The 26769-nt window shown below is 40.5% G+C and overlaps 1 protein-coding gene across 3 annotated transcripts in view; it reads left to right on the forward strand.

Annotated features, from left to right (window-relative positions):
- Positions 1–19523, forward strand: part of m1ap (meiosis 1 associated protein) — a 37474-nt gene extending 17951 nt beyond the window's left edge. For all 3 annotated transcript variants that reach the window (XM_056369399.1, XM_056369397.1, XM_056369398.1), the window contains 8 exons: positions 11632–11787; positions 12170–12329; positions 13974–14115; positions 14986–15049; positions 15210–15352; positions 16011–16126; positions 16492–16573; positions 18737–19523. In XM_056369399.1, coding sequence (XP_056225374.1) covers positions 11632–11787; positions 12170–12329; positions 13974–14115; positions 14986–15049; positions 15210–15352; positions 16011–16126; positions 16492–16573; positions 18737–18964 — 1091 coding nt within the window. In that variant the 3' untranslated portion in view covers positions 18965–19523. The remainder of the gene's footprint in view (positions 1–11631; positions 11788–12169; positions 12330–13973; positions 14116–14985; positions 15050–15209; positions 15353–16010; positions 16127–16491; positions 16574–18736) is intronic.
- The last annotated feature ends 7246 nt before the right edge of the window (positions 19524–26769 follow it).

A 26769-nucleotide genomic window follows, 5' to 3' on the forward strand; every position in this document is an offset into this window, starting at 1 on the left:
TTTCAGACTATTCAAACTACAGCAGCATTCGAGAAGTGTTCTTCCCAAAACTTATACTCCTATTGTTAATATTTATGTTGTGCACTACCTAACCTCTGCTCCATTTTCAAAATACAAAACATAAATGCAATGTATTCAGTATGTGACTGTGCACATGCAACAGGCCCACATCTGTCTGTTCTCTACTTGTTAGCGAATTTTATTGAGCTACATTCATGTTAAATTCATAGTTGTTAAAAAAGTCATAACGTCAGTATAAATGGTTGTAAATTATATTTATACTCAAAATTAAAACTTACACATCTTTTTCAAGGGCTGGCAAAAAAAATCCACCCAAAGTTACTGTCAGACATGTCACTATAGTAATTCACATGAGGTAGCAGTATTGAACTGTGCTTGAATGTACTTAAACTGACAAACTGAGGAATACGAAATCTGTGATTCCCGTTGAACTAGGCTACATGAGTCTGGGAAAAAAAAGAGAGGAAATTAATAAGCGATTATTACTCATGATTCAAACAGGATTTGCTTTGATTTATGGCGAGATCATCTAAATGTTAATGCTGCATCAGTGTTGTCTATGATTCAATTTAATGTTGCTATTTTTATATAATTACTAGTGCAATAATTACAAGCGGAAATCGTTTCACCTTGACTGTTTACCACAGACTGATTTGTTGTTTTAGATCTGTGTGGGAGGGTGACTGATCATGAGGAAAATAAATTAGAGGATGTTACAGTGGTTCAAAATAATTCTAATTTTATGAATATAATAAGAATATTACCAATGTATGTTTGATTGGCAAAGTAACATTATGACTGAAATTAAAACAAAAACATAAATCAACATTACTGGTGAAAAGAGCTCATCGCTCGTGTTACATTTGTTTTGCCTGGGACCTCTGAGCTCTAGGTCTCAGTCTGAAAGCAGAGCTGTGACAAACAGATCCTCCAGACTGATTCACAGTGCATGTGTCTGTTTTTATAGGTCTCGTTCTTGCTTATTCAATTTTGTTTGCTTACAAATTTGTTATGACTCATCAGTATCTCCATTTGCACCTTTTCTTTTTGTGTGTATGTGTGTGTGGTCCTTACCAACATAATTTTCCCATATAATTTTCACTTCTCTTTTAATCATACCCTGCTTCACAGGATCTGCCGTGCTCCATCAAAGCGTAACAGAGAGATGAGAGGACTTTCTCCTCCTCTCTTTCTCTTCTCTCTCAAGCTCCTTAATTACTTTCTCCTCCTCCTCCGCCTCCCTTTCCCTCTTTTCCTACTCTCTTTTTTGGAGGAGAAAGTAAAGAAACTCTCTGCCATGTCTTTGGCTCCAACTTTCTCTCTCCTCCCTCGTACTTTGCAGGCGTCCTGTGAAGTATCCCATTTCCTCTCTGCTTTCATCTTGTTCTCGCTGTAACTCCTTTGTATTACCATAGATTTATGATGTATTAACCCAGATTTATTGTACTCCTCTGCCTTAACCACTTTTGATTTTTCAAAAAGTGAGTCTGCCTAGATTAAAATTAGGCTCCATTCAATAAAATGCTCCTTTCATAGCAGTGAAAGGCAGGCTTCAAGGAAATTTGTTTCAGAGTTTACAAAGTCTTTAAAACATACACTTTACATATGGAATCAAGTTATGTTTAGCAGTCTAAAACAGGGCTATACAACACGTACTGTATACACTGAAGGGAGCCTGTTTTCAGTCTTTACACTCCACAATTGAATGTTTACATGTTGCCAAGATTGTGGGTGTTCTGTATTGTGTAATCATATTAACTGTTATATTGCCTGCAGTGTGTACTGTATGCCTTTTCATCAGTGTGACTGCCACTTTGAACACGTAATGCTCTTTTTGTTTAAAAGTGTTTTCCCTCTCCTTATTTGCCTCCGTCAGAACACTTAAGCCATTCTCACACCCCACACACTTGGATCAGCTCACGTCTCACAAACCCGTTTTGAATTGCAAGAAAAGGGACTCTGAAAATGTGTGGCCCCTTTAGAGGAGGATTATAATCCACTGGCCTACCGCCAAGAATTATAAAAGGGTAAATCAAGTCTTCACCCTGAGGTTTCACAATGAGCCTTAATTCTACGTTACAGTAATAATGTAAAACTTCATCGATGCCCAGAGGCAGCTTCTCTACTCACTTGTCCTCCCTCCCCACAATGGGTGTTAAAACTTACAGAGCAGAAACTTTTCAGCTTTTTCAAAGATGGTTTGGCAGAGCGAATGTTTGCAAATGTGGTTTTATTAACTGCGGTCATGTGGAAGGTGAAGGATAGTGTCCCTGCACCCTGACCCCAAAATGAGACTAAAGCCTCAAAATGATCAAAAAGGATTCACACCCATACACACCTGGCTCCAAATATCATTTCACCTAATGACATATTACATGTACATTTACTTTTACTCATTTGGCAGACGCTTTTATTCAAAGCGACGTATAAGTGAGGGCCATCACTAAAGCTTCAGTGCAGTAGGAGACCTTGGCATAAAGTGATAGGTACAACATCTATTTAATATCCTAAAGGAGTTTTTTAAATCGAAAACAGCTGGACTAGGTTATTTGTCTGTGAAGATTTATTTAATAAGTGCAAGGAGCTCAAGTAAAGAAAAGAACAGCACCGAAAGTGCATAGTAAGTGCTAGTTAGGCGTGTTAGGGTGTAACATTAAAGGTGTTAGGAGAGGATGTGCTCTCGGAAGAGATGAGTCATTAAGAGATTTTTGAAGGTAGAGGGACGCTCCTGCTCTGATGGTATTGAGTAGCTCGTTCGACCATCCTGGAACCAGAGACCAGAACAGTCTAGACTACAATGGCCTTGTGTGCAGGGAGGCAATGCCAGACGACGTTCCTTGGAGGAACACCGTGGAAGTAGCATAAGGCTCATTGACTGAGGGTGCAGATCCAGAAGTCACTCTGAAGGCAGCATTAGTGACTTGTATTTGATTCGAGAGGACGTGGGTAGCCATTGTAGGTCAATGAGTAGCAGGGTGACGTCTGTCTGATCAAAGACCGTTCTGGGCCATCTGCAAGGGTCTCCAGCTGTTTCCCATTGTTTCCTGTCTTTATGCTAAGCTAAGCTAATAGGATACTGGCCTTAGCCTTATATTTAACTGATAAAATATGAGAGTGGCATTGATCTTCTCATCTAATGACAAAAATCCACAGTCGCCCTACCATGGAAAATGCATTCAGACGTTTATCCAAAGTTAAATTGAGGCTTCAGCTGTCAGAGTTAGACAAATCAAGTGGCTTTCTTTCAAAGTTACTGTCCTTTCAGTATAAATTTCTTACTTTTTGGTACTATTCTTCCACTACAGCTCCACAGAGAAGCACTGTGTGGTTTTATTTCATTGTAGTGATTCAGAATTGCTGTTTTCTTTCAGTATTCCCTTCAGAAGATTGAAAGATTATAATAAGTTTGTAAAGACAGCATGATAAATTGTATTGAATGTGACCCTAGAAGTAATAAGAGATGGTTTTGATGGTATTTGTGATCTGCTCAGTGTAGCAGTCTTGTGGAGCAAACTCCATTGTGAACTCAACTCCCATAGGATGTTAATAAACACCATTCCTACATTTTTGTGTAATTGGTTCTGTGTAAAAACAACTTTCCACCAGACTTTTCCTTCTTAGCTACGATTACAACCGCACACCTACAGTCACTCAACCCGGGGTCGCCCTTTCCATCTCTGTCTCTTTCACTCTCTCTCTTTCATCTAGTTTATTTTCCGTCACAGTCAACTAGATCAGTTTGGTGTGTGGTTAGTAAAAGTGCACAGAGGTGGTCAGGAGGAAACCCCACCTAGACCTGCTGACACATGAGCACACACCCAACCACAGCTACTTCACACAGAGCGGAAGAACCCTGAACACACACTCAGATAATTTGGCCTTACAACGTGCATGGGTGAGTTTCCCATCTCATTGTTTTATTTATTTGTCGATAAATATGGTTTAACAAGACTGACAACGTGGAGATGCATGAAAATGAGGAGTGCATATTTTTCATCTTGCCACCCACACACATGCTGCCAAGGTCAGGCTGTTCACACGTCTGTGTGACGTTCACAGAGCAGCAGGTGATCATACAGATGGAGACCAGCATCACTCTTCACACCAGGATATGGAACCTATTAGTCTCACACTGAGAAATGGCTGGATGCTCTCGCATCATGTGCGCAATTTCCGTCACCTAACCCCTCCTAACATCTTCTTTATATGTCAGTCAATACATCTTTTTATTTTTTCTGTTTTACTGTTTAACCAGAAAAAAAATATCTTCGATCTTTAGTGATGCCTTCCTTTTTTCTTTTTTTTTTTGTCTTTTTAAGAATAATAGATGGTTGGTAAAAGAAAGAGCAAGGCGGTGAGAGTAGTAAAAGAAAACTCTTCAGGCTGAGAGTGGTTCACGGCTATTAAACACCCAGTGAGTGTTGTTACACTGGCTCCTCTCCACTCTCTGTCCACCTGCCTCTGTCTGACACTAATGCTGCTCCGTCAATCATATCCCTCCTCTGCCTTCACCACCTCTCTCTCCAAAGTAAAAGGATGAAAAGTTGAAAATTGCATTTCTAGATCTGACAGTCAGAAGTATTGTGAGAGTGTTGTGGTGGAAAATTGAAATCAAGGATGTTTTATTTTTGTCCTGTCCTTTGTCAGTTTGCATGAAGGCCCAGGGATCGGGTAGGAGATTCAACCCCTTGTAACATCTACATTGTCACAGTGTTGTTGAGCAAGGCCATGGCTTCTGTTCTGTAGCTGACTCTCACCTCTGATCATCTTTTCAAGAATGGCAATATAAACTCTCATTATGTGATAAAATATATTAGCATTATTGAAACACATATCTGCATATCCTAACATATATCTTAATATAGAAATATACTAAATGTTTTTTTTTTATTTCATTGCTTTCACTTCAAAAAGACACAGTGTGTGTCAAAACACAAAGTGCTAAGACTGTTTTATTAGCACAACACAGTAATTAAACTCATCCTCTAAATTTCTAATTTCTGTTTCTTCTGCCTGAGGTTAGTTTATATCTTGAGTCTCTCTCTCTCTCATCTTGGCTTTCAAGCTGCTTTAGCAAAGCAAGGTCGTTCTTCCCTTCCCTTTTTTGAAAGGTTTGTTATTTGCTATCACCTCTGCAGTCTCAGCCATGCTCTCATTTCTTCTCTACACTCTCTTTTATGAATCTGCTCTGCCACCTACCATCTTTGTTTCTTGTCTTATTTCACATGTAGTCACATGTACTCATGGACCTTTTGGTTTGTGGAAGTCTCAGGACATTAAACACTGCCTGAATGTGTGCGGGATCCACTATGAGAGTAAAATTCAACTGCTTCCTTCATTTTTGTAGCTATAATTGCAGCTGTGATAAACTGTTATCGCTGTTCAGTCCTCCAAAGATCATATTTCCTATAAAAGTAGTTGTCTTTCCTTGTCTCCATTCCTTCTCTGTAACCCTCCCTTCTCTTATGTGCCTCCAAAAATCCAGTCTGCAGAGCTCCTCTAGTGTCCTCTTGTCTTTTTCAAGTGCTTCAAAGAAGTCATCCAGCTGCCATCCTCGAGTCTCTGTGTCCTTCTCCTCCATCTAACCCTCTCCTATTTCCACATTCTGCTTGAAACCAAGCAGTTGATCTCCCGATGTTACTTTGCTCTCTATCTGCTGGCCATACTCATTATAACATGATTTATTTACATTAACATGGTTTGCAGCTCATCTTCCCCAACACCCCAGATTTACATTTTTTTTTAATAGCAGTTTGGTGTCGGGACAGATTTGTGGTAGGCTGCAGGAAGCATCTTATTAGGAGCATAATTTAAAAGCAGGAGCATGGAGAGACTTTATTGGTGTTCATTAATTTATTATCCAACATTTTTTAAATTTTGCATCCACCTGCACTTTGTACAGCGTCAAACGTTCCAAATGAGCTGCCATAAAAGTTTCCCTTTTTGACCTTCTCTCAACTATTTGTCACCATATCTCTTCTTTTTTTCTCTTTTTCTTGTTCCTCCTACTAAGCAATGACAGCCAAGTGATAACAGCGCTGTTGTTGCCCCCTCGGCCTTTTAAAGTGTCTGTCTGCTTTAATTGTCTCCATGACCACGCGGCTCCAGCTGATGTGACTGCAAGGCAATTAGGTCACACAGCCACTGGTGTGTCGAGTGCCTGTGTTTCAGACCAGATGATCAATGTCCTACTTGTCACAGTCTAAAACTACATCAATGAGCTATTCATCATTAATGCTGTGACAGACAAGGACAGAGTGTGTGCTGTCAGTATCGCTCCGTGTGTGAAATATGGATGTCAGAGGGAAATTCCACAGACAGACATTCATCTGTGCTTCCTTCATGTTTCTGTACGCTTTGAAGTTCGTGGCAGGGGGACGCATTAGGTTGATATTTGTATTGCTTCATCCTAGTATTAAATTGACACATTGGTGCCAAGTAGCAATATTTTTGTTTGTGTTACATAAGCAGAGATACTGAGAGTGATTTTCTAATCATAAGAAAGGCGTCATGGAAAACTTACATTACATCATTATTTATCTCAATGTTAAAGGATAATTCTGCTTTATTTCAACTGGGGTCTTAGCAACAAGTTAATTGTTGAGATCTGGGAAGATGGGTTAAAAGAAATCAAACTTATTTTTAACAATATAACAAAAAGCAATAATTGGTCGATACAATGCTATCGTAACCACTGATGATCAAACCTACAAGAATAAGATCAAAAATTGTAATAAACTGGAATTACCCTTGAGAGAGCTCAAATTCTTTTAAGAATCCGCTGAGAGAAGAAGGGAAAGGAAAAAACAAAGACAGGAAGTAAATTACAGGTGCAAGAAAGTAATTTCAAAGTAAAACAGGAAATAAGGGTCAAATTCCGATTCATTCAAGGGGCAGATGGTGACTTCAAAGTAGTCCTCCATTAGCATGATCTTTCTGAAATCAGTCGATGTAATGGTCAGAAGCTTTCAGGAGGATTCCCACCATTACAGAGGACAGTGTCCATTAGCTGTTCCTGCTAAAGCTGATCCATATCTAAATAAATGAGTGAAAACAGGGTGGAAGCGTAGTGCTCTCCTTCCTTTTCTTTTAGTGCATTAGCTCACCATGTCACTGATTTCCCCATACGAGCTCATGTACCATTGGTCAGTGGTCATGAGGATGATGCACTCTTCCTAATGCACAGAAAGAAAAGGGATCATTACTGGGCGTGGGCCAGGGCAGGACAGAGAGCGTGGAGGCTCAGGAAAAGAAATAAGAAAAAGAGACAGGGAGGTAGCAGATCCATAGAGCTTCAGTGACAGAAATCAAGGAATTTATATCTCTCCAGTGTCATTTGTATATAATTATATTATCCCAGTCTCCAACTTGGAAAGTAAAAATGATGCCTATCTCATCATGGAGACAGAAACAAACAGAGATCACCCGATGTCTCATAGGAAGCCATAGCCAATGGAGTTGATTTCTCTCTTGTAGGGCTGTAGTTTTAAAGTATGAAAATTACACATATAGCATTCAGCTTCATTTGAATGCAAACTATGATGCCTAATCCCAAAGTACATTGTACAATGGACGTTGTTTGCGGTTCCTCTGCTGCTTCACTTGAGTGAGAAGGTTAGAGTTTAGGCTGGTTCTGAATAATCGCCAACATCTCCTGATTTGTTCACTGATTAGAAGAGAAACAAAACTGAAACTCAGTCTGATTATCAGGCTGACCTGTTACTCAGTTGTGTTTTTACAAGACAGCAAAGGGCTTCACATTAATTCTATGGTTTCATATTCAAAATACTTTTCTGCAGTTTATGCTAACGAAAAGATCAGATTAGCCTGTTGCACTCACACACTGTGCATTTTGAATTCATAATTATGTTTTTTTCCATATTCACGAGTAGCTTGAATGTCAAACAAAAGGTAACAAACATCCTTACCCTCTGGACACAGTTAACTAACCCAACCTCCTCTGAAAGCATCATTCATTTAACAAAAAGAACAGATGTCTCCAGGGAAATTATACCAAAAGTGAAGTCATTACATTTTCATCCAATCAATAGTGTTTCAAGGTTATTTGTGTGTGTGTGTGTGTGTGTGTGTGTGTGCGTGTGCAGGTGAATCACAAATATGTTTTGCCCTCCTGCAAATCTCAGAGATTCAGTTGACACCACAGTTTTAGCTGAAGCAAATTATTGTTGCGGGTGGTTCGCCTCATCATCTTGAAACATAACTGAGACATTGTGGTTTAAGTTTCATTAGACAGGTGGAACCCCAGTTCCTGCAGTTAAAATCCAAACTCTCTCAACCGTTAGTAACAGATGGAGCAGTTGGGTGACCTTGTGGTTAGAAAGGGTGTAACTGAAAAGGCACATAGCAGTCATAGTTCAATCAGGAGAGATTTAATTCAGTCAACGGATAAACCTTTAGAGAGGCAAAGTTGTGAGAGTTCCCCCACCCCCATTTCGACTAGTGGGGGGAGAGAGCGAGAGAGAATTGTGAATGAATGAATGAGGCAAAAAGATAGTCTAGGCACAAGTGTGATGTCAGTTCTGATGCAGAGATTCTCTTATACTAAATTTAATGACGATGTGATGCCGGATTTTACAGTTCAAGGTTTTTCCCTTCAAAATAAAATAAAAAAATCCCATCTGCGAATTTCCGAGCTAACTGTTAACATGACTGCAACTAGCATCTTAAAATGTTTACTTTTTAGTTCAGATTGTGTGTGTGAGAGGCGAATTAATGTAATTTCGTGACGCCCCACCCCCAATCCCACCCCCACCCTCTTGTATGATGATGTCTTACAAGGACTGTGACTAAATAACCTGCAGTAGTTGAATAGTCACTCACACACCTTCATGCATGTTCATTGGGATATTTAACCTGTGATCTGCATGTTTGACTCCAACCTGAGCATGTGTGTCATTGTAAATACACACACACACACACACACCGTACGCGAACACACACACTTAATGAGATTCGACCCTGCATCCTTACCTCAGCATGTGTGTCACACTTCATCTTCTCTCCTGTTCACTCACACACACACACACACACACACACGCGCAGAGGACATGCTAATGAGATTCAGGAGCACAGCTAGACTTGTAGATCAGAGGGATGGGTCACTCAGTCTGACTCATAATTGAATAGATTCTTAATCTTTCCCACTGACACAGCAGAGATAAAGGAAACAGCAAAAAAGCAGGAAGCATGGAGAGATAGAGTTGGGAGGGAAGAATGATAACACATAATTGATTTTTTTGTATATAGTAAACACACACTTAATGAATTCGGCAGAGAATGAGAGGGAGAGACATCTGTAGGAGGATTGAGCAGGGTAAACAAATCCTCCATGAACGCAGATAAGCCTTCTGGAGAGACACAGAGACTTCAGTTCCTTAATGTCTCACTGAACACACACATCAGGGGTAACTACTCTCACCTAGCCCTGTCAGTGGGTAATGTATTCCTCTGTGGAAAGCATTATGGCACACACACACGAACACACGAGATGGACTGCCCTGAGTTATTCATGCTGCTTTGAGAAGCTTTCGCTCTTTCCTTTTTTCTCCCTCCCTTCCTCTCTTACACACACATATCAACAAACACACACACACACACACACGCAGATACATACCCCAAAGTCTAATTACAAGCATTTCCGACAGTGTGGTCCATCATCATCCTTCACCTACCACTCCCATCCATCTCCTCTTCTTATCTTCCACTCCCTCTCCTGGTCTTTCTCTCTCTGATTTATACTTTCTTCCCCTTCCTCTCTGTGCACACCAACTTCCACAATTCTCCCTCCCTCACTCTGTTTCCTGCTCTCTCCGTTCCTATTCCCCAGACAGACATTATAGGAGGGAATGGCTATCGATTTGCCTCAACGTTTTTCCTCCATCTTTGTCCATCTCAAGGATTTTACTTTTATCACCCCATTATCATTTACATAAAGCACATCTCTCTCTCTCTCTTCCTTTTCTCCTAATTGACTCTACATGTCTTTGTGACATCCCTTACCTCAGCTTTTACTGTTGTCCCCCTATTTCTATTTATTTTTGGGTTAATGTGAATTGATCTAGGCAATCTCTTCCTTCATTGACTTCCTTTAGTTTTTCCCTTCCCTCCCTTCTCTGCCGTCACGCCGTATATTCTCAGGATCACAGCAGTGCTGATACTGGTCTACAGACGGATACAGGTCTTTTTATAGTACTGATCCTAAATGTCAAAGAATTTCCACCAGTTCTTTAATCCATATTACTGAAAGAGCAAGAGCTATGTGATGTGATGACACTACAGCAACTTTTTTCTACACAAAAAAGAAGAACTTGTATAGCAAAAGTGCCATTAGGATATGTTTTGTTAGCCTCTTAATCTTCTCTCGTTCTCTCTCAGCCTTCATCCTTCTCATCTTCATCCAGCAGGGATAAGACCACAAACGTCCATCAGCAAAAAAAAGTAGCAAACATAATTCTTTCCCCTCAGATGAAGTACTTATTTCTAGATGAAGCACTTTTGGAAACTTTGGCCCAAATATAGCTTCCGTACTGTAGCTGCCTCTGACAGATGAAAAGAAGCAATGACATATTTTATTCTAGGAATTTAAAGTTTCTCATTTTCTCCCTAGAAGTTCCTGCCTGTGGAAGTTTAAATACTTTGCCTATTCTCCGTCCATCTTCTCTGCTTTTTCTTCCGCCTTTCTGTCAGCCTCCTGATCCTCTCCTCTCCCTTTAGTCCCATTAGCTATCTCCTGATGGGTCATTAACTATTAAACACCAGATAGAGGGAAAAGGAGGAGAGGGGCATTCTATAAGGTTCGTGTCTAGTGTGCATGGTAAATGGACACTAGGGATGAGAACAGGAGAGGAGGGTGGGGCAGGTCCACAGGGTCTCATTTTCTGCTCTGTAATGATAAGTGGAAATCAGTGGGAAAACAGAAGAGGGCAGGGTCAGTTCATTCTGTTCTCTGGGATAAAGTATTGGCACAGAAAACTGGAGGAGATCGACAGAGATTTAAATTAAATTACTAAAATAAACCAAAGCAGAGCAACAGTCAGGCGGCTTCTCCTGTGAGTGACATAACATCCGAAATGCAGTCATGCTTTTTTCCTCCGGGAAATCAGCGCCAGGTCGTCCCATCCAGACAAGCTTCAGGAGGTTTTTGGATGATCTAGAGACACTGAAGCCTTCAGATGTCAACAGGTTCAAAGAGCCTTTAGTCACTGAGGCCATACTGTCTATTGAGTGTATTGAATGTTGCTTCCATCTAGTGGTCAAAGAGGGAAATTGTTGAAAAGTTAATTTTCCCCAGGAATGTAGCAACCAAGATCTGTCTGAAATATAGAATTGTAAACATGTTAAACTTTCCCTAAATTAATTTGTTGAAATGTTAAAACAGTAGCTAACCGCCAATATTAATGGATTAATGGAGTAGGAGTGCTGGTTTGTCTTGATTGTTTTACTGTAAAACAACAAATGTTAGAGTAAGAAATGGATTATTTGGACCAAGGGAACATAAAAGCTCATCTGTGACGAATTCTGTCAGTCTTGTCTAAGTCAGTCTGGTTTTCCTGTATCCAGATATTATTGCCTCCATGTGTCTGTCTGTAGAGTGTCTGATGTTGGGGACAGAGGTCGACCTGCAGCGGGTGGAAAACAGTGTGGCTGCCATGGAAACGGTGTTAAAGGCATGGCTTCAAGAGCAGGGAGGAGACAGAGAGCACCTCCACCTGCTGCTGCCGAGCCCCACAGACAGTCTCATTCCAGGTTAAATATGGCACTCACACACACACTGACACACACACACACACACACACACACACACTCGTGAATCCATTACTTCATTACTTCATTAGCACCATGTATAAATGTAATCTCAGCGGATGACAAAGCTACTGCAAGCATGGACCAATATACACAGTCACATATCCACTTGCACACAGCACTCCGTGACTGGAGAGAAGTTTTGGGCCTCGCGCTATGAGAACTTATAATTTACGTATACACTTTAATATGATTCTATAGGTGAGCAAAGAATATCAAAATCATACTGATGATTTGGGAAATCAGTGAGTTATTGGAAAAAGGTAAGACAGCGACTAAAGAAGTATAATATATCTGATACTTATGATACTTGTCCCCTGTGTAGTGTGTGTGAAGTGTGACATGCAGGAGCGTCTAATAAGCCCCGCCCTCCTTCCCCTGACCCCTAACCTGGGAGTGAAGACTGAGAGCGCCCTGGACTTCCTGCCTGTCACTAAGGTCTCAGCCAATCAGAGCCCAGCACCACAGAGACTGAAAGTGATCAAGTAAGACAGCAGGCTGCAGAGGTGCAGCTTCTTACTGCATTCAGACACCCAACTTTTATTATTTTAAACTGACCATCTAATGAAACTTTGCAAAAATTTAATACAATATTTAATGCAATACTAGTGTTGTAATTTACATTTTTTCATTCTTTTTTTTTTCACTTAACTACTCAATTACGTGACTTAATTCAAAGACTGTGACGCCAGGAAATGTGTCACTTAGTGAATAAATAATATGAAACTTTATACTTTTTCACATCCTTTGCATATGTTAAAATGAAATCATAATGTAACCATACATATAGGTGGTTGGTATTTTATGGTTTTTGATAAATTGCTCTTGGTTAAATAACCATCCATCCTTCCTTGTATTTTTGATTATTGGAGGAAGGGAGGATGCGTGTGTGTGTGAAACCCTGTCTGTCAATGAATGGTGCCATTCTGATAGCAGCAAGTAGTGAAATATTTCTCAGATGAAACTCATCACCATCGAATCAGAGTCTGCTTTGTTCAGCTGGAGTCGTCTGCTCTGATGCTGGAAAACACGCAAAACATCCAGAGTTGAGCAGAAAAATTGAAAAAATGGGAAAATAGCTCTAAAAGCTCCAGTGCAGAATTTTCCTTTACTTGATGGGACATGGTCAACAGACAGTGATACAGCCTACACAAAAACATACAGTGAATAATTTGAAAACAATGAAGTGATATTTATTCCAGATAGTACCTGTGCACTAGTATCATTGTTATGACCATGTTTTTCATAATCAGCGATCAGATGTAAACATTGAATGCAGCACAGACCAGTCACAGAAACCAAACTGTGTCAGACATTAGCAGTCGAGATGCTGAGGAATCATGACACACCTGCACACAGGTAATCAGAAACCTGAATGACCAGGTTTCTCATGTTCTGTGTAAACACAAAGAAGTTCACAACCAGGAAATCCATGCGTGCACTCAGATCAAAGTGCTGAGCAACTGTACATACTGTGTTTATTCCAGTATTTTTGCATTAAGTTTTGGATAATTTGGGGTTATCAGAGGGAGATGTCTGTTGTTCAAACACTGATGTAATTCTTTCTAAAATACACACACACACATACACGTACACACACAAAGCGTCATATATACAGTCCACTGATAATAGAAAGCAGACACTCAGGCCTAACCTGGCTGAACAGTTCCTTCCTCCTCCCTGATTTGCATTGGTTTTACATTTTCAGGAGCTGCAGTGAGATGTTGTGTCTCTCTGTGTGTGACTGTGAGTGTGTGTTTTGCATACGACTCAGTACAGAAGTTATTATGCTCTGTGTGTGTGTGTGTGTACGTGTGCATGCTTTCCATACTGATGATCATGATTTATAGCAGTGACATTTAAATGAAGCTGGAGGACAAATTCGCCTCAGCAGGGATAATGTCATTCTGCGTTTCTGTGCTTCGTGCTTGCACACCGACAGAAGAAGAAGACGGACGTGTTTTTCTTTGACTCTGACATAAACTTTTTTTACACAGCAGTTTTCAGTAATGATGTAACAAAGGCCAGAAAACATTTTTCTTACATCGTAGACACATCTGTCCTTCATTCTTAGACTGCATGCTAACCAAGGTTGTGTGTGTGTGTGTCCATGTGTGTGTGTGTTACAGGGTTCTGCACGCAGATGGAGTGTGTGAGAGTGTGTTGTACGGCCTGCCGTTGGTCATCCGCCCCACCACCTGCTGGCAGCTGGACTGGGATGAAATGGAGGCCAACCACAACTTGTTCCACGCGCTCTGTCACATTCTCAGGGTGTGTTGCATGTGTCAATTGTCATTTCAGATTTTAGCAAAAAGTAAATAACTTTTGAAACAACATCTGACAACAACAAAACTATTGCATCAACTTCTGAAAAATTCATATCACTGTCACAGTGTAGATCAGACTGTTGCTGCCTTTTGATTATTCCTGGATAAGATTTTCATTCTGCCAACCTATGTGTGTTTGTTTAATGTAAATCAGTTTTTTTTTTTTACCATTTAACAAAATAGCTACTAGGATAGTATTAGTCACATTTGTGTTAAAGGAGCCATTTGTAAGTTTTGCTATTGCTGCATGGCCAACATTAGCATTAACAGCTGTTTACTCACTAGTCTTGGCAAAACCTTCAGTAGTCGTTGCGTTGTCAAGACAAGAGGTTATAATACGACCTCTGAGCTGCGCTACATCTTCATATACACATACAGTGACTCTGTATCGGAAAGTAACAAGACAGGCTGACCGGGCCAGACCTAGCTGATTAGCATGTTAACTTCAGTAGAAGGAAAGAAGTGATAGAAATAGAAGGAATGAAGTTTGATGCTGAACTCACTCGTTTTTTCTTGACTGTTAAATAAACAGCTGTTAATGCTAACGTTAGCTTTGTAGGAATAGAAAAACATACAGATAGCTCCTTTCAGAGTAGAATAAAACAAATCAAATTATTTATTGTAAAAACATTTATGCTATAGCACTCATAATCAAAAAATCAAGCAACTTTACGTTCATTTTGTTAAATGTAAATCAGGTTTGATAAAATAAAGATTTTAATCACGCTCTTCATCTTCCTCTCTCTCTGACTGACTCTCTGCAGCACAAATGAACGACAGCGTTTGATTTGAGATTTGTTTCTCCCACTTTCAGAGTCGTGACTTGTTCCTGCTGCTGCAGGTGGAGCCTGCCCAGAGGTCCACAGCTGGAGGCTCAGGTCTGTGTGTGTGTGTGTGTGTGTGTGTGTGTGTGTGTGTGTGTGTGTGTGTGTGTGTGTGTATTTGTGTGTGTGTGTGTGTGTGTGCGCGCGCGCGTGTGGGCGCACGGACATATGAGTGTGTGCACTCATATTCCCTGTGTGTTTGTGCACGACACAGGTGTGTATTCCCACTACGTCCTCCAGCCGTCCCCGTCTCTCTCCCTCCTTCTGAAGCCTGTGGTCTCTAGAGAGTTGCTGCTGCCCTGCTCGCTGCCCATCTCAACTCAGGACCCTGCACCTGACGCCGTGCAGACTGTACAGGTTAGGTAACCTTTGTTTGTTATAAACAAAATGCAGAAGTAGACAGAGGCATCCAGAACTCAGAAGCGGAAACAGATCAGTTTTAATCACCTTTGTGTGCACTGATACCAGGAACTGAGTATGAGGATCATCCAAAACTATAAAAACCACTTAAAAACAATTCCTTATCAGTCTACTGAGTCAGGTGATTCTCCCTTCTTCTCTAGTGAAATTATCGTTTCCAAAAATCAGTTTTGCAAGATGAAACTGAAGAAACTCAGACAGTTAAAGATTGTATAAGTGCTTAGATAAAGAAGGTGTTCCTGTGAAGTAGTGTTTGGATTATGGATGCTATCTACACCAACTCATCTGAATCAGAGTTCAAACCAATTACAAAAAAAAAAATCTCATCTGAAGATATATATTCATAGATATAGATACAGTACTCTGTCATACGAGGGGCATGAGATCACCTTTTATGTTGCAATGAAAAACAGGAATTACTCTTAATTACTTTCCATTTTAGTTGTTGAGATGCTATTATACATCAGTGTGTGTGTTTATAGCTGGTGTATTTGCATGTTAACAAAGTGTAAACAGTGAACACACATTTCGCAGTGCAGTGCAGACATTAAAATGCGCTGGTTTGGTCGATGACTGTGTGTTCTCCGTCTCTCAGGGTTGTCTCACTCAGCTGGACGAGGAGTTTGTGTTCAACCCTCTCTCTCTGTGCAGTAACCTGTACCGGCACCTCAGGAGCAGAGGCCTGTTCTCTCAGCCACGATACCCTTACAGGTGAGCACGCGCCGGGCTTCAGGTCAATGAGGACGAGGATGATAACCAATATAATGCAAAGAAATCTGAGCACCCCGTATGATCATTTTAGAACAGTGGACTATATTTATGGATGTAGACGTAAAAGAAGACCGATGATGCTGTAACTGAACAAGTGATGATGATGACTTAATGGTGGATGATTATGATAAAATCTCTGGTGATAATAATGATAGTGTAACATGTGAGGATGACAGTATGATGTTTGTGATGATGTATGATTATAGATAGAGTTTATAAAGATTTAATGATAAGGACACAATGATGACTATGATAACAATGGCGATGGCAACAATGGTGATGATGATGATGATGATTGATCCCAGGCTCCAGCCAGCAGCTGTCGTCAGAGACCATCCTCAACCACCAGAGGGCACTAAAACAACAGGCAGCAGACAGCGTGGGCAGGTAAACACAATGGCTTTATCACAGCGTAAAGGTCATGATGTGCTGATTATATACATGATCAAAATGATTATAACATGAGTAAAGACCAATGTGACAGCCGAAAGCAGGAAGAATATTTCATTTTATATCATAAACCTCTTTGAAGTTGTGTACAGAGAGGTTGCAGTTTCCTCGTCGCCTCTCACGTCCCTGCTCACTAGATGGCAGCACTCTCTACATGCAGTTTAATGCTACTGTAAATACATAAAAACACAAGCACAAACTTGTTCTTAATATAAAAGTTTATTCTCTGAATCTTAATTTTCATGCAATTGAAGGTAGTTGTTGATATGTCTGAGGTCATCTTATCTCAGTTTACCTCTAAACAGCCACAACATTCACAGCAACTGTTCTCTCTGTGTGTCCTCTGGTGTAGTTTAGATAATCAGACATGACCTCAACATGCAGTGTTGGCACATTATAACCAGATTCTTTACTTAAATAAAAGTAATAAATACTCAAATACTATCACAAGTAAAAAAAATCTTGCATTTAAAATCACACTCCAGTAAAGATACAGAAGTATAATAAGCTAAACTCACTTAAAGTATTAAAAGTAAAAATATTTGTTTGCCTGTGACTGTCATAATAAATTCTGTGTGGTTGTAGTTGGTTGAGGTGGAGCTAGTTTTAATTACTTTATATAAAAAATTTTATAAAAAAACCAGTGGTTCTACAAATAGGGGTCGAGCCCCTCCAACGGATCACATCATGAGATGATTAATAGGAAGGGAAAGAAGAAACAAAGAAAGTTCTGCTACATATAATTACCAATTTGGTGGACTTTTCTCAAGTCTTTGTTTTCCGTGACACATTGGATCAATTGAAAGGTTATTTAAGGTTATTTAAATGAAACCATGTGCGAGGTTTAGCGGGAAATGTCTCTTCAGTTGAAGTGCTGACAACAGACATATAGACACCTGAAACCTGACAAGGCGCCACAGACTGATTTGATGTTGGTCAAAAGCTGAAAAGGTCAGAAACAAGTGGTTAAGCCTTAACCGTGTTTTATGTTTTATAAACTTTTTTTTTATTGTCCAATTTTAATCTGAGAAGTAACATGGAATCAGTTCAGTCAAATAAATGCAGTGGAATAAAGATTATAACACAAGAACTATCATGCTATATGAAGATGTATGTGGAAAATGAATGGTTTGAGGGGAACTTGGTATTAAAGTGTTAATAGAGGAAGATGTTTGTCTCACTGAGTCAAACAATTAGTGAATGTATTTAACCTGAAACAGATAATCTTCATTCATTTCTTTTATCTTAGCGTTTTCATAGTGAGTCATAAATAGTGATACATTTATCTGTCTTGTCAGAACTGTACTTTCTGATCTCATGAGTTTTTTTTTCAAACAGTTTTTGCAATCACAAAATCCCAGAGGTTTTACACTGACTTGCACTTGTTACGTGATTCATTACCAAAATTGTTAAAATAAGAAGTTTCACTCCAGAAGTCTGTAATAATTCAACCACTGAAAATATGTCAGTGAATATACCTTGCAGTGTTTTCATAATAATTTTTTGGGAGCGAGTAAGCGTCCCATTTTTCACACATGGAGAATGTCTTACTTTAACATTTCATCCGTCCATGTCGTTTCGTTAACACCAACTGAAACCTGCTGTGCCCTGAGAGTATTTAGCTGTCGGCAGTATGACTCATTAGGGTTGATAAGGCTGCTGACATGCAAATAGTTCACTACAGTGGCCAAACACAGAGAAAACGTTCTTCTGCTCTGCTTGTGTTTTGTTCTGTTCTTTGTTCTATTCTTTATCCACTGTGGTAACCCTTAGCCTCATGTTTGGATTTGTCTATACAAGCACTCTATATCTGTTAATGTCTTCTTCCTCTTTTTTTTTTCTTTCTGTAATTCTGTATCTCTCTTTTTTCCACCTCCTACAGAGCCTCCGCCTCCTCCGCTCTTTTATCTCACTCTTTCTTTTCTTGTTTCTTAGGAATCAAAAAGCCAGACTCCTCTTCTCTACTTTATCATTCTGTCAAAGTTAAAATACATTTTTTTCTGTGTTTAAATTTTATTCTAAGTAGCAGTAGATAAGTGCTTTCAAAACCTATAAATACACTTGATTTTGAAATGTAAAGTGTGTGTCATCTCTGTTCAGCCACAAAGCCAGGGTCGCCATCTGGGAACACACAGCAAGGTCAGGGCCACGGTGGCTCCGATGCCCTCTTCCTCCTCCCACCCCTCCTCCTCTTCCTCCTCTCTGGGACCTCCTCCTGCCAAGGCCTTGCGTCCGGCTCTGACGCTCCTCGGCAGCAGCAGTGGAAGCCGCCGGGCCCCGGCCCCTTCTCGTCACAAGGAAGACGACGATGACTCCATGGTTTTATAGTCAGAACAACTGTAGGGTGAGTCGAAGAAAGTGTGCCGAGAGAGCAATACAGTGACGAGAGAGAGAGAGAGAGAGAGACAGAGAGAGAGAGAGAGAGAGAGAGAAGCAGTGAAGTACATTCTTAACAAGTCATTTAACACACACACACACACACACACACACACACACACACACACACACACACTTTGAAATCCCAACCTGTCACTTCAAAGGGCTTTCCAGTGAGAAACAGTGTAGCTAAGTCAGCGCGCACACAAACACACTCACACACACGTTTGGCTAATCGGTCTCCATCGTAAAGTTTGTGAGTAATCAGACAGCTCACAAAGGCTTTAATGACACACACTAATTTACACGTAAATGTACACAACACACACAGTCACATACTGTGAACACACTGCGAACACACACCTCATTTGTGCTGCACCCTGGGTGGTTACAGCTTCTCTTCATACTTTCATCTCTATTTATTGTCACCACACGAACAGCATTTGCTAGATGTGAATTTAACAAGCCTCGGTGTGTGTGTGTGTGTGTGTGTGTGTGTGTGTGTGTGTGTGTGTGTTGTGTGTGTGTGTGTGTGTGTGAGAGAGAAAGAGAGAGAGAAAGGAAAGTTTCAACTCACTTCCATCTTAGATCGCTGAGGCAGCAAAACTTAAAATTCACACACCATAAACAATGAAAAAGAAAGAGAGAAGATGAAAAGAAGGGAAACAGCGGGACAATGGAAGCCTGGAAGTGTCAAACAACAGAGGGAAGGAGCGGAAAGTAAGGAGAAACAACAGAAAAAGACAAAAGGCGGGTGACGAGGGAGATCAGAGGGAGATTAGAAGCTGATGGGTGTGTAAAAAGCATTGTGTGCATGTTACAGCACACCCACTAACATGGGCACACACAGTATAACAGAAAGACTCAAAACAGAAAGAAAGCAGTTACCAAAATACAACTGAGGCATAATGAAGCAGACCCCACTGCAGCATTAATACTATAGTGACTTGAAGACAAACACACACATATGCACATTCCTTCTCCATTTTGCCCTTAAGTCCCGCTCCGAACACAGCTTCACTGTTGTAATGAGACAGAGAATAAAGTAGCAGACAGAGGGGCCTCTCTGCTCTCTTTCACCCCCACAGCCTGTTCCCTCTCTGGGGGTTGAAAGGCAACGAGAAGGGGGGTGGACGGACGGAGAACAGAGACAAGACAAAACTGATAATAAGAAAAATCTCCAGTATGTTCTGTAAAATAGTCTCTCACAACTCTGCAAGGAAGAAAAGTTTCCATTGAGTGTGTGCGTGAGTGTGTGTGTGTGTGTGTGTGTTGTGTGTGTGTGTGTGTGTGTGTGTGTGAGTGTGTGAGTGTGTGTGTGTGTTTGTGTGTGTGTGTGTGTGTGAGTGTGTGCATGCGTGTGTGTGTGTGTGTGTGTGTGTGTGTGTGCGCGCGTGTGTGTGTGTTTAGGGGTCACTTCGAGTTCATGCACTGTCATTGACACTGGTTGAATTCTGCACAACATTTACAAACATAAAGTCATGTGCTCATACGCAGATATTGGTCATTACACACATTCACTATTATTCATGTGTTCTTCGTCGAGGAGCTCTGTCATCCACACACACTCTCACACTCTTACACACACTCACACTTAATCAGTCTCCCGCCATTCCACCCCCTTGTTGAACCTTATAACATTAGGGAGAACCCTATGGCAAATGACTTCATGACGTTGTGATGTTATAGGACTTCCGCATTCACAAATTACAACCACAACGATGCTTTTGTCCCTGGAGAGAATTCAACTGGACATCCAAAACTACCCACTGACATTTTACCCACTTCTCCGACTCCGTCCTTTCCCCCTTTCTCTCTCGCTCAGTGCTTTCTTTTTAATCCTCACGAGCTCAAGCTGAGTCAACGTGTTTGAATTTCATACACTTGTTCAAATAGAACAACAGCAGCTTCTCTGTCCCCAAAAAAAGGTCAAAGTCAAAGTTCCCCTGTTTGACCTAAACGCTATCGGACACACTCCTCATTAAATGTCACAACTGTAAGAGATTAATGCGACGTGACCTGCAGTAACAGGGGTGTAATTGTTTGTGTTTGCAAATTCATTCAGAGTTGAATCTGACAGAGAGTGTTGCATTACTCAGAACATTTTATAGGTTTTGGCAAGTTTGCCGCCCATTACAGCCGTTTTTCTTTCTAAGAAAGTTCTTTGTTCATTGTTTTTATGACAAACATCCTTGTCTCATATTGTTGACTCATTAGTGTTCAGCTTTCATGTTGTGTGTGTGGAATGTTATTAATCTAGAAAGGAAAATGACATGAATCGGGGTCTTTTGTTCCCACTGTGAATTTATACCAGTTGGTATTTCAGCAGCTGTTTGAATGCAGGATCTTGTTCTACTCATTTATTTATATATATATTTATTAACCATCTGATTTGTATTTAACACTGTTCATTACCTGTTACTAAATAAAGTAACATTTCTGTTCTCAGTTTTTATGGTGGCTTTCCTGTAAGGGAAGTAGCCTGTGGTACCTCTACTAGAATCTAACCACCATCTCTCATCTACACAATGCTACCAACAGCACAGAGGCACTGTGTACAACTGTCAGACTGGTAGCACGGTGAAAAGCTACATGGAAATGAATGTATAATGTATTTATTGATAGATGAGACTAGCATCTTATACATGGCTAAGGTCTAATCATCAAATGAAGGTTATTTGTTTTCATTCAGGCAGACATCTTTAAACCCACATCATTTTCAACACAAAAATCCTCTCAGGAAAATGCACACAGCAAGCTCACCTTTATTTAAACCTGTGGTGTTGGTGGGAGGATTATCATGACATCTGTCACCTTTAACCTTTTACCGCCTTTGCACCATTCTCTCTGAGTCCCTGTCCCCAGTAACTCCTCAGTGCCCCCAGTTCAGTTTTCCGCCTGTGACTTCACTAAAAACACACACACTTGGTACAGAGGAGGGTGGTGAGCAGAGATATCTTTCCACTTGAAGCTTGAAATGTGCTTCAATCTGTCCCCACCATCACAAAACACATTGTTAACACTTGTGTTCACATGTCAGTTGTGGGCAAAAAGGCAACAGAATTTCTTTCACAACAGAGGTGGAGGCCTGAACTATGTTGATGTTATCTTTGCTGAACTTCCTAACAGCAGCTGGTTAGCAGAACCACCATCATTATTATCATCAGCTTTAACATGAATATCACCAATCTGCTAAATATTAATTGTAGCCGTACTGCAAACATTAGATATCTCTGGTTGCACTAGGACAAATGTTACACAAAAATACCACAGCACAAACAAACTCAGTAGCTATTTCACTGTGACAAAGGGCGAAAGAGATAAGTGAGTTTAAAAGCCATTGCTTTCGCTTCCGCTGAATGAAATCCCTCATCACTTTTGTCCTTTATTAAACAGAGGTTCCTGAAAAATCACCGACCAATGTTTCCTTTTCTCTGCCAGTATGTTACACCCAAAGACTTCAGCATTTCTAACCAAGGAAGATTTTTTTTTTCAAAGTATCTATTTTTTGTGCAGGAGACAGTTTGTCTCCTACTTTTTAAGTTTAGATTCATAATTTCCTGAGGGTGTAGAAATGACCTTTCACTGAACCATTTTGTCTGATTCTGCAGACAGTGAACACACTGTGTTTATGTATCTCAGTCAGAATGGAAAGGACACATTGGCTGATAAGCTCTGTGTATTCTTATACATCGATTTCTTGGTTTCCTCTTTCTCGAAACTTCAAGCATTTGATGCAGTTTACTAAAATATTTTTGCTATTTCTGAAAGTTTTTTGCATTTTTTCCATTCTGAACTCAAAAAAAGATCTTTAGTGGTCTGCGCCTGTCTAAAAAGTGCAATAACATTTCTTCAGTGTCTCATCAGTGTCTATATCTGAGTCAGGATAATATTAGTGCTGTGACTTCCTGCTCTATTCGCAATGTTCCATTTCCTTCTTTGCTGCAATCATTAGCACAGAAAAAAAACTTGGTCAGGTTCTCTGTCTCACAAACTAATGGACTGTCTCTTTCCTGTAATTGTCGTCACTGGCCACATGCACACTCTAATACTATACACACAGATTAGCAGGAACACAACAGTGCAAGAGTCACAATTCATGTACAGGTTACAGGCAGAGAATACCTCTCTCACAAGCTGCTCTGGGTAAGAGCAGAAAGAGGAAGTGCATCTTTTGGAGGAGGAAGCGAGGAGGTGAAGTCAGGAGGCTGCAGGACCTGAGTTATAATCCTACTGACACAAATCTGAAAGGTCTCTGCTCCTACACAGGCCGAGAATGACTAGAAATCTGATTTTCTTATTTGCATGTCTTTGAGACAAAAGCGCTAACATAAATCACACTGAAGACCAGCTGCTGTCACCAAATCTGGTCAAGAGATTAAGGACTAAAAAGTATGGAATTATAAACTTGGTTTGATCTGAGAGAACCATTGTGCCCATTTTGCAGAGCACAATTTGCTTTTTTTTCTTCTTTTTTAAAGCCACCGAAACATGCTGAAAATGAATAATCACCTCATCGTCACACCTAACCTTTACACACACAGGCCTTTGCACAGGCATCCCTTTTATTTTCTAGGCTACAGCAAGAAACTGAATGAGAAACTCTCATTTCCTTTAGACAGCACTGGGAGCTCTGACGGAGTGAATGAAACTCTCTCTCTCAGACACAAGACTGAATGGGTTTGCCCACGCAGAGCTAAAAATAAAAGCTGATGGTCTGTTGAGTCAAAGACAAGAGTTTCAGGTGTGTCTGAAGGCAGAACACACGAGTCCTTATCCAATGTGCTCAAGAGAAAGGTCTGTCATGTTTCATGTACCAGCTTACAACAGATTGAGGAAATGCAACTGGGTCCCACCTTTTTTTATATATATGTATGTAAATGTGCAGCTGTCAGATGTGAAGTGCTCTCAGCATGTCTGCATGATTGGAAATTTTAAGTAATTGCACTGACAAATATCATTAGATTTTTTTGATATTTGCTGTTAAAAAAAACAAAGGTTTTCTTTCAACATAGCAGCTCTTAAAGATTGTTTTTATTATTCTAATGCATTAACAGGTTGTTGTTTTGGTTCTGGTTCAAAATGAACTTATGCAGGTCTGACGGTGCATTCTTAGACAAAGAGTGAAGTGCCTTTTCGCCTTGAGTCATTCAGGCAAATTTTACCACTGGACTGTTTGTGTTTATTTGACCCAAACATCATGTACAATATGTATCAACTGTACAGAAATTAGCTATAGGCCAGATAGCAACAGATGCACCAACTGTGCCTCCCCGTGAAGCACCTGCTTGTGTAATGCCTAGTTTCAGTGCCTCTTGTTGTTGGGCTGATCCTGTTCTCTTTCAGTAAGTCTGACGTGACCTTTTAAAAAAGACCAAACATGAGACCTTGACGAGAAGAAGACAGTTACAAAAAGTTGAGGATAGGCAGAGTAGACGGCAGGAAGACTGTGACTGATATATTAATAGTCAAAGATTGTGTGTGTGTGTGATAACTGCATGTAGAGACCTCAAACCTTCAGAGACCTCAAACCTTCAGAGACCTCAAACCTGCAGATAAAACTGTTTGGCTAAAGATAGAGTCATGTGGCTAGAAACAGCGTGCACACACACACACACACACACACACACACACACACACACACACACACAAACAAACATGCAAGTTGAGTTGTGTCTGACACATTAAAGTCATTGCATCTATCAGTCAGGAAGTGGCTTTTGTCTCCTTTTTTTAAATTAATCAAGATGTCTCCTCTTGTTTTAATCCACTGTTGATACCGTGTGTGTGTGTGTGTGTGTGTGTGTGTGTGTGTGTGTGTGTGTGTGTGTGTGTTCTGCAGCAGAACATTAAAGGACTTCCTACTGATGTGACATTTCTCCAAAACCTGAGAAAACTCAAAGGTTGATCTGAAACTATGAAGTGAGGTCCCTGATATGCTTTCAGTATGAGGCTACCACACACACAATCACACAGGAATGCATGCCAGGAGATATGGTGCAACACATTCATACATTTCACAAACTGACACCCTGATACCATAAGCAGAACAAACTTGACAGCAACAGGCCCGCTGGTACATTTTCACACATAGATATCGTCTATAGCTGTCAAACACACACACACACACACACACACAAACACTTTTATCAGGCAGTCAGTTGAAATGTTCTGCATATACATAAAAGGTCAAAGCAGCTGAGGAGAGAAATGTGAGGAAGGAAAGAGGTGACAGAAAGCAAAGAGCAGCTTTTGGTAACAGGAATAAGATCTGAACCATTAAGAGTTTGAAAGGCAAGTTTGGTTTAATGAGGTTCCAATCAGTCAGTATGTTATGCCAATGAATGATTCAAGTGGTATTTAAAATAGAAACTCTACTGAAAGCTTTTAAACATAATGAGACACAAAACTCTCAAATGAAGCACAAACAGTTAAAAAAACAAAAAAAACATTGTTTCTAGGAGCAGAAGTCATTTCAGGTTAGTCACAGAAGAAGCACTTAGAGTCAAGGTTTCACTCTCACAGCAACATGCAGTTCACTTTATGACCAGAATTTGGTCAAAGTCTTCAGCTCACACAAACACACACACACACACACACACACAAACACACACACACAGGCTGACTGTAAATGTGTAAACAACTTGTTTTGGATATTCCAACAGGGAAGTGTTGAACCATAACAAGAAGCAAATGTTGAGAGCATGAAAACAGTACCATCTACTGTGTGTGTGTGTGTGTGTGTGTGCGTGTGTGCGTGTGTGCGTGTGTGCGTGTGTGCGTGCCCTTTCCCCACTGTTCCTATGTTTTGTTTTTTTTTTTCAATAAGTTCATCCGGAGTTTAATGAGAAAGACAGAAGTTTGTCGTCGCTCTTTTTCTCTCTGTTTTTCTTCCCCTACTCTGTCTGAAAGAACAGGGTGGGGGGTGGGGGGGGCAGAGTTAGGAAATTTACCCTCAAACTGCAATTCAGTCACTTCTGGAGAAGTTTCCTGTGCAGAAAGTTCTCCAGCAGCAGGTGGGGAAATAAAGACAGAAAAAGAGAGGGATAAATAGGGATGACGGGGATAAAGAGCAGCAGCAGTGAAGGAACAGTCTGTACCTGTTTGTAAGCCAACCAGACACAGACAGGTCCATCTAGCCAGCACTCATCATGTCAGCATCTTTTTCATCTGTTTTCTCCTTCTTTAAGTCCCTTTCTTTTCTCCTTCCTCATCCTCAGCTCAGGATAATCACCCACATGTTCCCCTTTTTCTCTGCTGCGTTCTCCAACATGTCAATTAGCTTTTCCTTCTATCTCCCCTTTTTTCCCTCCTCTTTCCATCCTGTATTCCCTCCCTCGTCTAACGGTATCTCTCTGCAGTTAAAATGCACAGCGTGTCCGACACAAACCAGTCGCCATTAACTGTCGCCACAGCAACCGAACAACAGAATTAATGCAGAGAGGGAGAAAGGAAGTAAGAAAGTAAGAAAGAAAGTCTTTGTTTCGTTTTCGCAGCTCAACTTTAACGGTGTGATTAAGTGGTTGGAAACCGACTGAAACAACAAAAACAGAGCGTGGCAGAGGGAGGGAGGTGGAGGATGAGGTCAGACTGTTTTACTGTCCCATTTAGTCCAGAACAGAACAGAACAGAAGTCTTTTAAACGCAAAAAACTGTGTCTGATTGGGTCATGATGAGACAAACACACAGAGAGGAAGTAGTGATGCAGCATTTAGCAGAGTTCTCCTCTTTACAGATCCACTATTGAGAAATCTTTG

Source organism: Seriola aureovittata, chromosome 23 (genome assembly GCF_021018895.1).
Source record: "Seriola aureovittata isolate HTS-2021-v1 ecotype China chromosome 23, ASM2101889v1, whole genome shotgun sequence".
Lineage (NCBI taxonomy): Eukaryota > Metazoa > Chordata > Actinopteri > Carangiformes > Carangidae > Seriola > Seriola aureovittata.